Source organism: Bos javanicus, chromosome 1, assembly GCF_032452875.1.
Source record: "Bos javanicus breed banteng chromosome 1, ARS-OSU_banteng_1.0, whole genome shotgun sequence".
Taxonomy (NCBI): domain Eukaryota; kingdom Metazoa; phylum Chordata; class Mammalia; order Artiodactyla; family Bovidae; genus Bos; species Bos javanicus.
In genome coordinates, this window is record NC_083868.1 from 152291036 (window position 1) to 152306004 (window position 14969).

The 14969-nt window shown below is 42.6% G+C and overlaps 1 protein-coding gene across 6 annotated transcripts in view; it reads right to left on the reverse strand.

The window, feature by feature from the left end:
• The window catches only part of METTL6 (methyltransferase 6, tRNA N3-cytidine), a 29952-nt gene extending 15012 nt beyond the window's left edge, over positions 1 to 14940 (reverse strand). For 2 of the 6 annotated variants that reach the window (XM_061424952.1, XM_061424970.1), the window contains exons 1-3: positions 13773 to 13997; positions 12914 to 13048; positions 8061 to 8231 (exon numbers count right to left, since the gene is read on the reverse strand). In XM_061424952.1, coding sequence (XP_061280936.1) covers positions 8061 to 8231; positions 12914 to 13048; positions 13773 to 13997 — 531 coding nt within the window. Of the gene's footprint in view, positions 1 to 204; positions 274 to 1542; positions 1685 to 2350; positions 2678 to 8060; positions 8232 to 12913; positions 13049 to 13772 lie in introns of those variants that run through there. The other 4 variants (XM_061424939.1, XR_009737915.1, XM_061424945.1 and 1 more) reach the window with 4 other exon arrangements.
• Between the last annotated feature and the right edge of the window lie 29 nt (positions 14941 to 14969).

Below are 14969 nucleotides of genomic sequence, written 5' to 3' on the forward strand. Positions count from 1 at the left end.
CTCACAGTGTGTGCGCTCACTCATACAGTGTGTGCACTCACAGCGTGTGTTTGTTCATACAGTGTATGTGCTCACTGTGTGCGCTCACTCACAGTGTGCGCGCTCCCTCAGTGTGTGTGCATGCACTCATACAGTGTGTGTGTGTGTGTGTGTGTGTGTGTGTGTGTGTGTGTGTACTCAATCTGTTTACATCAAGCTCCTCACCTATCCTGACATGACGAAGGGCAGTCAGGTAACAGGGTGCAGAGAAAAAAAACATCTGATGGTGACAGCCTAAGGAAAAGTTAACCCGAGTAACACATCACTACATGTTAAGTGAAACAGAAGAATGGCTATGTGACTCTTATAAAAGGCATTACTCCAAAGAATGTACTTTGAAGCACTTTGTAGATATTACTACATCTTCTCAATTATTTATAATTGATTTAATCAGACTTCATGAATCCAAAACATTAAAACAAATTTTTAATTTTCACTGTATATTTTCATGCTTTTGTAGTCTTAATGGTAATCACTAATTTTTAGCTTTATTTTTGAGTTTAAGAGAATATTTCAAGAAGTAACAAATGTAAAAATTAGAGCTTAAGAAGGTAATTATATTATGGTTCATATTACAGGCATACCTCAGAGATACTGTGGGTTCAGTTCACCGCAATAAAGCCGAAAAAAGCAATAAAGTGAGCCTCACAAATTTTCTGGTTCTCCAGTGTATATAAGTTATGTTTACACTATGCTGTGGTCTTTTAACTGTGCAATAGCATTGTGTCTAAAAACACAATGTACATACCTTAATTAAAAAATACTTTATTGTTAACCATCATTTGAGTCTTCAGTGAGTCTTAGCAGTAACATTAAAGGTCACTGATCACAAATCACCATAGCAAATATAATACTAATGAAAAAGTCTGAAATACTGCAAGACATGAAGTGAGCAAATGCTACTGGAAAAATGGTGCCAATAGACTTGCTCAACACAGGGCTGCCACAAACCTCCCATCTGTGAAAAACAGAGTATTTGCAAAGCACAATAAAACAAGGTGCGCCTGTATAAAATAGGCTCAAAACTAATGTTCAAAATACTAAAATCATATTCAACATTTGGATTGTTTTCTTATAAAAAATGACCTTTTAAGGACCCCTCTATTAGCAAGCTTGTGTACTTAAGAAGTCTCACTTTTATAGAAAAAAAGGTCTCTTACCTTTGTGAAACTCAAGTAATCTCAAGGCACTATCCTGTCCTATTCGCTTGCTTTCTGAGGGAACGAAGTGAAGATTCTGGTTTGCCCTCCCAGCCTTCCCAACACAGCTCCTGGCCTCATCCACATGGCGCAGCAGAGCGTTTCCACTGACCCGGTTCACTAACTGGACAGCCTCACTAGACAGCCTGTGAGCTCACAGCTGATGCGGTAAGTGGTGTGTGTGAATGGTTTTGGCTCAGGGTCGTGCGCCTGTGTATGGAGTCCAGTCACCCCCACCCACGCAGTACCACAAGAACAGTGCTATCAAGGAAACAGAAATCATGACAGATTCCAGCAATCTTACCATCCGTGAAAAAATATGATCTGGTTCCATCTTGTCTAACATAAAAGTTTTCTGCAAGTTTGCTCCCGGCTTTAAACCTAAGCATGGCATGATCATATAGCCCATAGTCGCGAAACAAGACACTTTTGCCTGGTTTTAATACCTACAAAACAAAATAGGCTGCACATAACTCGGGGACCCAGTCAGACAGAACTTACTATAAAATAAAATCTGATTATTTTACAGATGAGAATAACTTACATTTGTGACAGTGATAAAAAGGGACAGACTGAAATGCCTGCACTACGAAGGAAAAGGCCCTGCCAAGCAAAGGTTTGTAAGGCCTGGCTGAGTCCCAGGCGCTGGGGGGGTTACCTCCTGAGCTCTGAGGAGAGCACCCTCGGAGGTCCAGTGTTACAAATAAAACGCTGAAGACATCAGAGGGAAAAAAGTACCCTCACTAAAGTATTAGCACATTCTCCCATCATTGTATTAGCCATCTCCTAATCCATGACCCTGTAAGTCAAACTGTTTCTTTAAATATCTATGTAATCAATACGTTCTGGCTTTTTACTGATGTTCTGGCCTTCCTCAGCCTGCGTGTCAGTTCTGGGCTCCTGCATGCAGTTCTGTATGGCTTGCTCACTACGCTAACACCACGCTAAGCCCTCTACAGCTGACCAGACATTTTCTCACTAGGTCTTCATACAATTCTAGAGGAAAAGTGTGATTATCCTGAGACCAAGAAACTGGTAGCAGAAAAATCATACAGCAGCTTATGTGCCCACAATCACACAGCAGCTGCTAACAGCAGAGTCCGAGCTCATACTTGGGTCAGAGGCATCACGAGAGGATAGGGGATATCTGTTAGTCCCGGGCAGCGACGGGAAGCGGGAGTGTCAGTCCAATTCCGTCCTCACTCCTGACAACACCAGAGAGGCTGGGAGGGAGGGGTAACACTACCCATTCTCCCCTGCTGCTGCACTTCTTGCTTTCAGGCAGAGGGCCCACAGGCCAGTGTGGTGTGTAGAGAAGGGGCATGTGCCAGGCACCGGTGGGAGCCCCTTACCACAGCCTTTAGAAACAGCTGTCACAGAGCAGACGTTTCAAAAACTGGAAGGTAAAATCTGCAGAGCACAGTGTAACTGCTCCTCTCCTACAAAGCAAACAGCCATATGCTTTTCAGAATGAAAAGAACAAGGTACTCGCTTTGACACTTGCTTTTTAAGTGGGTATTCTTTCAAACTGTGTAACATTACCAAGTGAGAGTGGTCTTCAAAAGGGGGCATTGATTTTACTAAGTATATTCTTACTGTTTGCATCAGCAAGATAATCTTTAAAACATGACATATACTACCTATTACAGTAGATATCTGAGGTAATTTGATATTTCCTCTTCCTGAATAGAATGTGAAAGACTGTCCATACTACTTCCAAGTGTGCTGCAGATTTTCTCACAGCGAATTCTTATCAACACTTGCCGGGAGCCACCACAGGAGGTCCCACCCATGACAAAGGTCATGCGGAGAGGACCTGACAGGCAAAGGTGGATCAGGACTCGAGGGATTCCCTGGATCTGCTCGAGCATCTACCCCAAAACCGGAATCTATCTGTCTTACTATTTTGTGCCTTTCACCAACTCTTCTGACATTAACAGGGGGCTATCCCCGACCACCTTTTTCTGGAAAAAGTCAACTTAGGGCTCTAATCCTGAGCATGATAGGAGTGTTTCAATTCAAACCCCTCTGATGGCTTTCTAGCTTGTCTGACAGGTTTATTCAGACTCTTGCAGCTACGCATGTGATTGTTCACAGCCTCCCAACCATGAGAGACACGGGAAGCCTGCCTAAAACATTCTAAAAATATAGAGCCTTTCAAAGAGTTAAAAACTATTAGAGTGGTGCTGGTGTAGGATTTCATTGTTGAGCCAATGCTTGCTGCCGAGTGCCCATACCCCTTATCCATTGTGCACGGGGGAGTGCACTGGTTAACATAGCTGGAATGTAAGGAAAACAAGCAGCAGCCTTAGAATTAACCACATCAGACCTTTGAGCTAATTGGTTCTTTCTTTGTTGTAACTCACTTCACCTTTAGCATTTTCTGAGGCTGACATAGATTAGAAATATAGAGAAAAAACACTTCAAGGGAAAATAAGTTTTCTGGTTGAGCAGGCTTTATCAAAAAACGGTCATAAAATGTCCACAGGCCTCCAAGGCCAGAAGATAATGTATACAACATTGTTTATGGAAAAGGTATGCAGAAAAAATCCTGGTTTCGATAAAGACAAAACAGATGTAATGTTTGGGTTGACGCTGCATGACTCTGCATCTTTCATTTCCCTCTATGTACAAGTCAAGGTATAAAAGTTCCTTTTGAAAATAAAGTTATGGGCCTCGCTCACCAAAGCTTGGTCTCCCTGTGTCAATCTTTCTTTCATTTTCTTTCTTTCTCTCTCTGTTCTTCTTTCAGGATGACTCCTTGGGGCACAGGGGCTCTCTGAATTCACTTTTTTGCCTAGGCTTCTAAGACCCGATCGGGAAGGCACCCTGCATCTTTACCAGGGAGGGGGCGTCCTGCGTCCTCACCCCACCGAGAGGGTGCCTGCGACCTCTGTGAACAGAGCAAGTTCCATGCCAGGAGCTTTATTGGCTTTCTGTGTAAACCAAGGAAGATCAAGCCTCTTTCTCTCCCCTTTCACTTTCCTTATCGCCAACGCCATCATTCTGAGGGTACCCCTGGATCCTGCTGGGGCTAGACCCCGGCAAACATTAGCATGCATTAAAAATACTGTCAATAAAGAGCCTCGTGTTGAGATTCATGGGGTCACTAAGAGTCGGACACAACTGAGCGACTGAACTGATTGACTGAGTGGATAAAGACATTCTTACTTTGGTCAGAAATGTGACTAAGAAGAAAACAATCTGAAAACTTTAATTTGTATGAGACTCACTTATTTTCAGAAGGAAGGGAAGGCCGCATGGGACTGTCACTCAGGAATCTGGGAACTCCTGATCCATGGGCCAGCTCTTCCGTTAACTGGCTGAATGACCCTAAACAAGTTGTTTCATCCTCTGAATGTGCTTTCTCGTCCATAAGACAGAAATTACGGCACTAACACCTCCTCTGAGGCAGGACTGTGCTTCTGCTGGGTTTTCTCGTCCTCCGGGCAGCTCCAGAAAGATGGCGGGTGAGATCAGTCAGACCCTCTCTTGGTGAGTGAGGCTCAGAGCACAAGTGATTTGCCTGGGCTTTCAAGGCAAGTTAGTGGCACAGGGAAGACCAAAATCCTGTCTTCCAATAACAAACTTAGTTGATTTTTACTTTACCATTTCATTCCAAAAATGAGGGAACCCAACTTTAAGGTTCCCATTCAGTTTAAAATTAAGTGATTTTAAAATTTCTCCAGTGTTACCATCCTACAGTAATCAGCTCTACCATGAACAGCATGTTTCTGTGGTTGTTTAAACTGGAGAGCTGCCCAAAGGGTGTCTGACTGTCAGAGGGTGAGAGACTGCTTCTTCCGCTAACTTCCTGATGAAGCACATGATATCCAATTAATGAACCAGTCACCGTGTATGGTGGCCTCACACTGCTGCTGTGAACTCAATCCAGGTCAGCTGAAAAAGGAATTCTACTGGGGGCTAAAACAGGAAGAGGCTGAAATGGAACTTATTAGCATATGAAAGGTTACAACAGAGGCCAGGTATGGACTGAGCCAGCTCAAGTCAGTGTTTTGTTTTAGTTTTAACATAACATTTCATTATTACTAAAATACACACAATATGCTATATCTTTTCATTTAAATCAAGAAGAGGGATATCCTCATTAATACTCAGCTCCGTTGGACTTTATTATAATCTAACAGTGTCTCATTAAGGTTTTATTTTCCATTTCCTGGGTTATCATACGTTAACTTACTATCTGTATATTCCTCTTCTATAAAAAGACTGTTTTTCCATTGTCATTCTTACCGTTACCCAAGAATTCTTTATACATTCTGAAATACTAATCTTTGTCAGTTGAATAGGTTTGTGTGTTTTTTTTTGCCACAGTGAGTGGCATGTGGGATCTTAGTTCTCCAAAGAGAGGACCAGGGATCAAACCCAGGCCCCTCTGCAGTGGAAGTGAGGAGTCTTAATCACTGGACTACCAGGGAAGGCCCTCAGCTGAGTAGATTTTAAGTTACTTTTCCCACCTGGTCTCTCTAATATCTTTGTATCATCTTAATTGTCTGAAGAAAACAAACTCCTAATTTTATTATATCATCTTCATGCATAGAATGCTTTTTAGTCTTTGAGAAAATTTTCCCCACTCTGAAGTCAAAGTTTTTTTCCTATAGTTTCTTCTGAAAGGCTTACACTTTTGTCTTTTCCAGTTAAGTCTTTAAATCCACCTTTAAATCCATACATGATTTTTGTATAAGGATGTGAAGCAGAAAACAATTTTGGATTTTTCCTACATGGACCACCAATGGTCCCAGAATCACTTCCTGAGCAGTCCTTTCCCCAGGGATCTTCCAATGTCACCTCTATCAACTATCAAATTTCCATACATACATGGATCTACTTCTAAGCTATCATATTCCATTTGTCAATTTTTCTGTTCCTCTGCAAATACCATCTGTCTTAATAACTGTAGCTGTAATAAGCCTTTATATCTGGTAAGGTATAAATCGCCCCATCTCCTTCTTCAGGAATGTTTTGACTTTTTATTCCTTCATGTAAATTTAGAATCAACTTGTCAATTTTCCCCCCAAAATAAAAAGTCTACCAAAAACCTCGAACTTAAAAGGGTAAAATATAACATGAAGTGGACCAGGATGACACAGTGCACATTACTTCTTTAAATAAAGTATACAATTCTGTGGCACTGAGTACATTCATCTTATATCTGTGTAATTCTTTAATATTAATATTCTTTAATATTTTCTCATTAGACAATTATACTACCTGGAAACAACGTTTTATTTCTTTCTCATTCTTTTTCTGCTGTTTTCCAGCTGACTGGGACCTCCAGCACGATGAACAGTACTGACAGTGGGCAGTGTCATCCCCACGAAGTCCCAGACACTGCTTACTCCTGTCTCCCACTCCTTCCTAGTCCCTGGAACCTTCATCAGTGAAATCACTGGTATCCTGAATGCTCCCTTCACATTCCAGTGCTAACAACCTGACTGCCCCCTGAGGACACGGTTCTCCCTGCCACCTCTCAAGCAGGCGTGTTTTCTCCCGTGGCCCTAGTGCCACCAAGCGTGGGGATGGGGCAGGGTCCTCCTTGCCCCCCCACTGCTCCTTTCTGTGCATCCCCCCTTCTGCCCTCAAGTTTCAGCTCTGAACCTCCTGTCATCAGATCATACCATCACCCACTACCCCATATTATTGTTGTTGTTCAGTCACTAAGTCGTGTCCGACTTTTTGTAACAGTATGGACTGTAGCCTGCCAGAGTCCTCTGCCCATGGGATTTCACAGGTGAGAATACTGGGAGTGGGTTGCCATTTCCTGCTCCAGGAGACGTTCCCAACCCAGATGTGGGATCGAACCCATGTCTCCTGCATTGGCAGATGGATTCTTTACCACTGAGCCACAAGGGCATCTATTAGTTCCAGGGTCATTTCCCTCAATTTCATGATGAATGTATCTTCTGGTTTATGCTCTTATCCATACACTACTCCATTTTTAACTCCAATGAATTTCAACATACACAGGAATTACCCTTCCAAACATGCTGGATTCAATGATTTGAGCTCCTCCCTTTCAAAGACTTTGTCCTTCACCTTTTAATCACTCACTCCCACAGTAATGTTCTGAAGTCTTGCCCATACTGTGAAGGCAATACTTTCAATGTCATGCAAGTCACCCTCTGACCACTCCCACCATTTTCCAGCTGTCTAACTCCCCAGCTTTCTCAATCCTTTACTTTCACCTGAACCATCAAAGGGAAGGATGATAAGGTGGCCTGTCTCGAGTCCCATGACTGAGAAGTTCGACTTCACTCCCCGAGTGCTGCAGCAGTCTGCTGGTAGCTGCGGCAGCTTGAGTTCTAACAGCAACGATGGGAGAGACAACAATGACCGTGGCTGACTTTTAAGAGCACTCACCACTACTAGGCACTGCACTGGGCACTAAGAACACACTTCATGTAATCTACCCCAAATCCCAAGATCTAGGAACCATTATCTCAACACTCCACAGGTAATGAAATGGAAGCTCAGAGAGGTAAAGGAAGCGGCCTACATTGGGAAGTAAGGTTTAACTCGAGGCACACTGTGTGCTCCTGTGTGGGGGCCCCTGCTCCCTCTCACTTTACCACAGGGCTCCACAGATCCCAGCAGCTGCTCCAAGGCAAGCTATGGCCACTAAGCCAAACAGAATTTAAGGTGGATGTTTCACACAGGAGAACTTCTCTTCATACATCGACTACACAGCCCACCTTGTAAGAACAGGGAGACTGTGAATTAAGACGGCATGTGAGCCTCAGAGGGAAGCTAAGTGAAAAGTCGGGATGTCGAACCCTCAAATGCAGGCTCGCAATCACTAACCTTGTAAATGTTTTGTAAGACAAGGTGCATCTTATCAGGGTGAACTGCAGAGAGCACAAATATCAATGTGACAACATCCACAGACTCTGGGGGCACGTGCTCCAGAAGGTCATCTTTGGTCAGATCACACTGGAACACCTTGCATCTTTCTGTGTCATAAAGAGGATTTTGCTAGAGAGGAGAAAAACACAAAATACCTTCAATGCAACATCCATGCTGATACACACAGAAAAGCACACCACCCGTGGAGATGCTATTTCCACATGTACACTGCTGCACAGAACTCAACAACCACTGCTACTGAATAGCAGGTCATTTTCACATTAAAGCATGTAATATTCAATAATGCCACAAGGGGCAAGATCTCATTTTAACAAATAATTTTGTTCCTTTTTTTTCTTTAAAATTTTTTCATTTTATATTGGAGTATAGTTGATTAATAATGCTGCCTGAGTTTCAGGTGTAGAGTGACTCAGTTATACATATACATGCATCTTCTCTTTCAAATTCTTTTCCCATTTATGTTATTAGAGTATTGCGCTGAGTCCCCTGTGCTATACAGTAGGTCCTTATTGATGATCTCTTTTAAACACAACAAATTATTTTTAACTGCGTATGCAGTCTATCACATATTCCAAACTGAGTTTTTAGAAGCATGTGACTCCAGAGGGATGATAAATCAAACCCTGCCTCTGCTCCCTTAACACTCCTCTGACTCACCCACTATAACCCTGAATCCTATGAGAGGTCCTTCCGGCTCCCTTTACTGAGATGCTCCCACCCTTCTTCTGGGTATGGTGCGTGCTTGATGCAGCAAGCTAAGAAAACTTTTTTTTTTAAACTACAAGTGTGTTCCTGGTACATTATGGTAACAGGTTTCAACACATATATAACAGCATTATGGAGAAAAATAATAAACTTTTCTTTAATGTAAGTAAGGACCTTAATAAGCAGATACATAAAGTTATAGGACAGGTCAGTTCTACTTATAACTCTTATAGATAGATTGGAGTTTATTACAATCTCAACCGAATCTTCAGATTTCTAGAAATTTGAGAAAGTGAATTTTTTCATCTGGAAGTGAAAACCTTTAGGAACAGCCAAGACAATTTTTAGATGAAAAACAATGGAGGAGGAGGAGGCATACTACAGGACATCAAAACACATTACAAAATGTAGTACTAAACAGTGTGGTTTGAGAATAGGGACCAACAGATCAGTGAGACAAAAGAGTGTCCCTAAACAGACCCATGTATTTAGAGGGATCATTAGTGTATAAAACAGAAGACAGGTGACAAAAATGACATTAACTTTTTTAAAAAGATAGAGAACAAAGATTATGATTATCAGGAATGGAAAATGAATTTCTCACTCAATTCACTGTTTGAACAGTTAGCTCTATCCACTTGTGCTAAAGGGCAGCAGAAATAAAAGGATTCCAGCTCCAGTGCAGAGGTGGAGAGACGGAGAGTCTATCCTTACAGGGCCATGAGCGGGACAGACAGCAACTTCCTGTGAACCCATGAGAGAGCAGACGTCAAAGAACCACCAGCCACCCCCAGATGTGGAGAGGGAGAGGCGCCTTCAGGGAGATGCAGGACCCAAGCATTTGCTTACCTGAGGCCTCTAGAAAACTAGAAATGTGACAAACAGCATGAAGCTCCCAGGGCTGAAGCCACCGGGATGTCCACACCCTAGCAGGTGTTTCCACCAGGGACATCACTTAGGCTCTCACAGAAAGAACGGGGCTCTTTCTGGGGCTGGACCTTCTCAGCTCCTTTAAGCGAGCAAAGGTTTAACACGCAGGGGAAAAGTCATCTGGGCCTTGGGTCCTTGGGGCACTAGTGGAACATCACTGCCCCTGGGGAGGGCACTGCTCTGCCCAAACTTTGTCTTCATCTGCAGAGAGAATGGCCTCATGACCCCGGAGGATGACACAGGAGGGGAAGGGATGAGAAAGAAAAGCTCTATTCCTGGAGAGGCAGAAACACTTGTGGGAAAGCTGCAAGAGACAGACTCTTCATGGGGAGCAGCACAACAGGAAGACCCAAAGCCAACAGGAACAACAAAGTCACCAGAGGAGTTTGAAGTCTCATGGGCCCATAGCAACAACAAACCTCACAGGTAACTATACCAACAACAGACTTTAACACAGAGCACAACTCCAGTCTAGATTATTACAAACCCTTATTAGCTGTCCACTGCCCTGTATAACATACCTAGCTTTCAACAAAAAAAGAACAAGGCACACCATGAGGCAAGAAAAAACATGGTCTGAAGAGACAATCATGAAAACCAGACTCAAATATGACACCGACGCTGGAACTACAGGCTTGGACATTAAAAAACAAAAAAATTATGATTAACGTATTACAGGCTTTAATGAAAAAGGTGGACAATATTCAAGATCAGATAGGTAATTTCAGAGATATAGAAACTACAAATCAATGGGAAATGCTAAAAATCAAAAACATAGTAACAGAAATGAAAAATGCTTCTGACAGGCTCATCAACAGGAATGCTTACTGCCTAAAAGGAATCAGTGAACTTGATGATAAGACAACAGAAAGTACACAAACTGGAAATGCAAAGGGCAAAAAAGTTAAAAACAAACAAACAAAAAAGCCAGCATCCAAGAGCTGGGAAACAATAGCAAATGGTATAACATAGAGATAACCGGAATCCTCGGAGAAAACAAGAGCTCAAGAAATACTCTAAAAATAATCGTCAAACTTTTCCAGATTAATTAAAAATCCTCATAACCAAAACTATAAAAAGCATATCTATGTGATTATAGAACTCCAAAAACATAAAACCTTAGTACTTCAAAAGGAAATGATTATTCATTTGATGTGATCACTTAAATTCTATAATAAAACAATACCATAAAACAATGCCTAATAAACTCGAAGAAATATTTGCAACAGATATAACAGAATATATCCGCAAAATAAGAAACAAACTGACAGAAAAATGGGCAAAGGTATGAACAGACAATTCATACTACGGTGTAAGCCCAATGTGGGTGAGGGTTTTGTTTGTTTTGTTTACTACTTCATCCCAATGCTTAGAACAGTGATTGGCCTACATTAGGCTTCGAATAAACATATATAGAGTAAAGGAATAAAAACAAGCAGAAGAAAAACTAATGCTTATTTACATATCACAAAGTCTTCAACTTTGTTATAAAGAATAAACAATTTAAAACATGGAGATAGTACTTTTGGCCTATAAGATTGGGAGATACAGAAAAGACTGATGGTGGGACTTCCCAGGTGGTCCAGGAGGTAAGATTCTGTGCTTTCGATGCATGGGGGTGTGGGTTTGATCCCTGATTGAGGAACTAAGATCCCACACGCTGTACAGTGCAGCCAAAAAAAGGACTGATGTTAAATGTTGATGGCATAGAGGGAAAAAAATCTTTATATTATTGGTGAAATTATAAATTGGTATAATTTTCTGGATGGACAGCTGGCCCTATCTATTTAAATTTTAATGTGTATGCTTTCTCCAAGGAATTCTATTTCTTCTATCAGTCACCACAGAGACATGTACACATGTGTTTTGGGGCATGCGTATAATTCTGATTACATCAATCCTACTTGTGAGAGCAAAAATTAGAAGCAATTTGAACAATCATCAACAAAGCAATTATTACTATATGGCACATCCATTCTGTGAAATACTGCAAGAGGTAAATGAAATGAAGTAGACCTACATGTACTGGGATGAAAATACTAGGCAAGATATAATGTACAGGGAAGAAGGTAGGTTATAGTACAATGTGATATCACTATTTAAAAAGTCTAAGGTGCTAAAATTGTGAAAGGTTGATGGAAAAATAGATATCTGCATGTTGCCAAAGTATCCCTCACATATCTGTTAATGACAAAAAGAAAACACCTGTCCAACAGGGGAATTAGGAAGTCACTTTAAACGCAGTGACCAAAACTAGCATCACTTACAGTGAGATTAGATCACTGCCTCCTGACAGGATGCAATATAAAAGCTACATCACCTACTAAAGTATTTTTGCTCAAAATGTTTTAAGTTAGATTTAAATCTAACTTGTGGTTTACAGAAAATACAAGGCATAAAGCAACAAGTTAAACAATGATAGAAAGAAACAATCAGCCAATTTGGAATGTGGGACCTCATTACATAAAATTGCTTGCTCTCCCAAAACTCAATGTCATTGGGGAAAAAGTCAAGGGGAAGGGCAGGAATGTTTTAGGCTAAGAAGATTTAAGGTACATAATAAAGTGTAAGCTGCAGTCCTTAACTAAATACAACTATAAATGACACTATAAAAGTTTATAAAGCAAAAGTAGCAAAATGCTGCTGCTGCTGCTGCTAAGTCGCTTCAGTCGTGTCCGACTCTGTGCGACCCCATAGACGGCAGCCCAACAGGCTCCCCGGTCCCTGGGATTCTTCAGGCAAGAACACTGGAGTGGGTTGCCATTTCCTTCTCCAGTGCATGAAAATGAAAAGTCAAAGTGAAGCTGCTCAGTCGTGTCCGACTCTTAGTGACCTCATGGACTGAAGCCTACCAGGCTCCTCCGTCCATGGGATTTTCCAGGCAAGAGTACTGGAGTGGGGTGCCATTGCCTTCTATGCTGCCAATCATTAAATGTGGACACAAGTTTATGGATGTTGTCTGGTATTTCTTTCTACTTTTCTAAATAATGCTATGTTTCTGTACGTATACATGCAAATACACAGGAAAACTACATTTACAGTGATCACAGCCGGTCCTTCAGGAAGAAGACCGGAATTGGGAAAACGGGTGTAGAAGTCAGGTCCGACAAGTCTAGGAAAACAGAAACATAACAACACACGGATGGTGCACCAACCTTGACATATTCAACAGCTCTCGGAGAAAAATCACAGGCATAGGCAAAGATATCTGGATCTTCTTCTAAAAGTGGGAATAAACAGTTCCCAACCCCACAGCCAGCTTCAAGAATAGTCAATTTTTGATCTTCAAACTGAGGAAAGAGAACCCAAAGTTACAGTACACAACACCCACCTAATGAAGAAACAAACTAAAAGGTCCAGAACAGGAAACAAGGCCTCTGCCCCCTCGGAGTAGACGATTCACCAGTGAGCTGATAACCCGAAGCCACTGATGCCTCGTCTGTGTCCAACACCGGGTAACCTGGTGTGGAGAAAACAGCAGCATAAGGGCCAACACAACAGGCTCTCAGGTTAGACTGCCTGCGCTCAGATCTGAACGCTTCCCCTCACCCTGCGTTCCGTCACTGAACAAGTCACTTAAACAGCTTTGTCTCTCAATTTCATCAGCAAGTGGGAATACTACCAATGCTAAACTTCAACATGTTACTGAAAGGTTTAAATCACAGAACACTACTGTTAAGTTCCTGTAAAGGGGTGTGGTGAAGTATTCATCACCATTATCATTATGAACCCGTCACTGAAATCATTCACTAAGAACTCAATATTTACAACTTTCAGATTAGCTTTAAAGAAACAGAAAATGCCCACTAAAGTCCTCTTTCCTCTGTATTTTACAACTCAGCAACTGCTCAAACTATTTGAGACAGTGTATATCTAAGATACAAAAATTCATGAAGCCTTCGACAGGATTCATAAATTTTCTACCTCACACTCGCCCTGGGAATGCAATAAAACACCCCTCTTCTACAGATTTTAAATGAAGAATCACTCCAACAAGGTGAAGTATTAGTTTACCTCTCTACATGATCTGAGCTCCTCAAACTCTCTGGTAGTCCAGTGTCTATCTTTGAAGAAATTAGTGCTGTTTCTTTTGTAAAAAAGGTCCCAGTTCTTCTGAGCCTCTTTTTCCAGTTTCTGCTGTTTAAAATCAGACACTAAAGCTTGGTCTCTCTTCAGTTTCTCCTCTTCTTCAGAGCTGAGAATCCTTGTCTGCAGCCCTCTCCTTTGCAAATCAGCCATCTCCGACGTGGATGGTCATATATTGAACATTTAACACTACTGGAGATTCTCCATTCCTCAACAACCTGAGGAATTCAAGCGGATACCACTCACACAGGCAGGGTCCTCTCAGATGTGGTCCTCAGGCTGGGTTCAAGCCCGAAGCAGCATCGGATACTTCGCAGGAAAGGAAAAAAAAAAAAATAACATTCCGGTTGGGGGTTCTAGAACAGGTTTTTTTTTTTAAGATGCTCAGTTAGTGGTTCTAGAATAGTTCTTTCACTTAACATTTCAATTCGGCAGACATTTACTAGATGCTGAGCCTACACAAAGCCCTACTCCACTACAGGAGAAGAGGTCACAAAGAACAAGACACAGACCCCAGCCTTCAGGGGGCTGACATCCAGCGGCCGGGCTCTCACGCACAGAAAGGCTTAATTACAACCTGAACAGTCAGTAAGCCGCTTTAGGCAGGAAAAAAAAGTCACTCTCAAGAACTGACTGAGAAACCTTACGGTTCCTCAGGGTTCGGTGTCCGCGAAACGGGGGTGTCTTTAAAAACAACCACGACGGCTGTCCGAGCCGGAGGCGGTCGGTCACCGTCGCCAAAGACGCGAGACACGGCGTTTTTCGGGGAAAACGGAGCTACTACGCCCGGGTGGCCCGAGTCTGTCTCATGAACCCGAGGGGGCGCCCCTTTCGGGAACTGAGGCCCTCGCGCCGCCCTGGGCGAGCGAAAGCGACGAAGAAGAGGCTCAGGGACGCGGAGAGTGGGGCCGCCAGGACCCTGCGGATGAGCCGAGCCGCCCAGCCGCGACGGGCGGCGGCGACCCGCGTGAGCCTAGTCCACCGCACGCTGGGCGCCCCAGTCAGCAGTTCTTAGGTTCCCCTGAAGGGTGGGGCCGGGCGCGCCGAGCCCCCAGCCAGGCGCAGCCTCAGAAGCAGAATTTGGGAGCCACCGCGGGAAAAAAAAAAAAAAACACCCAAAACCCT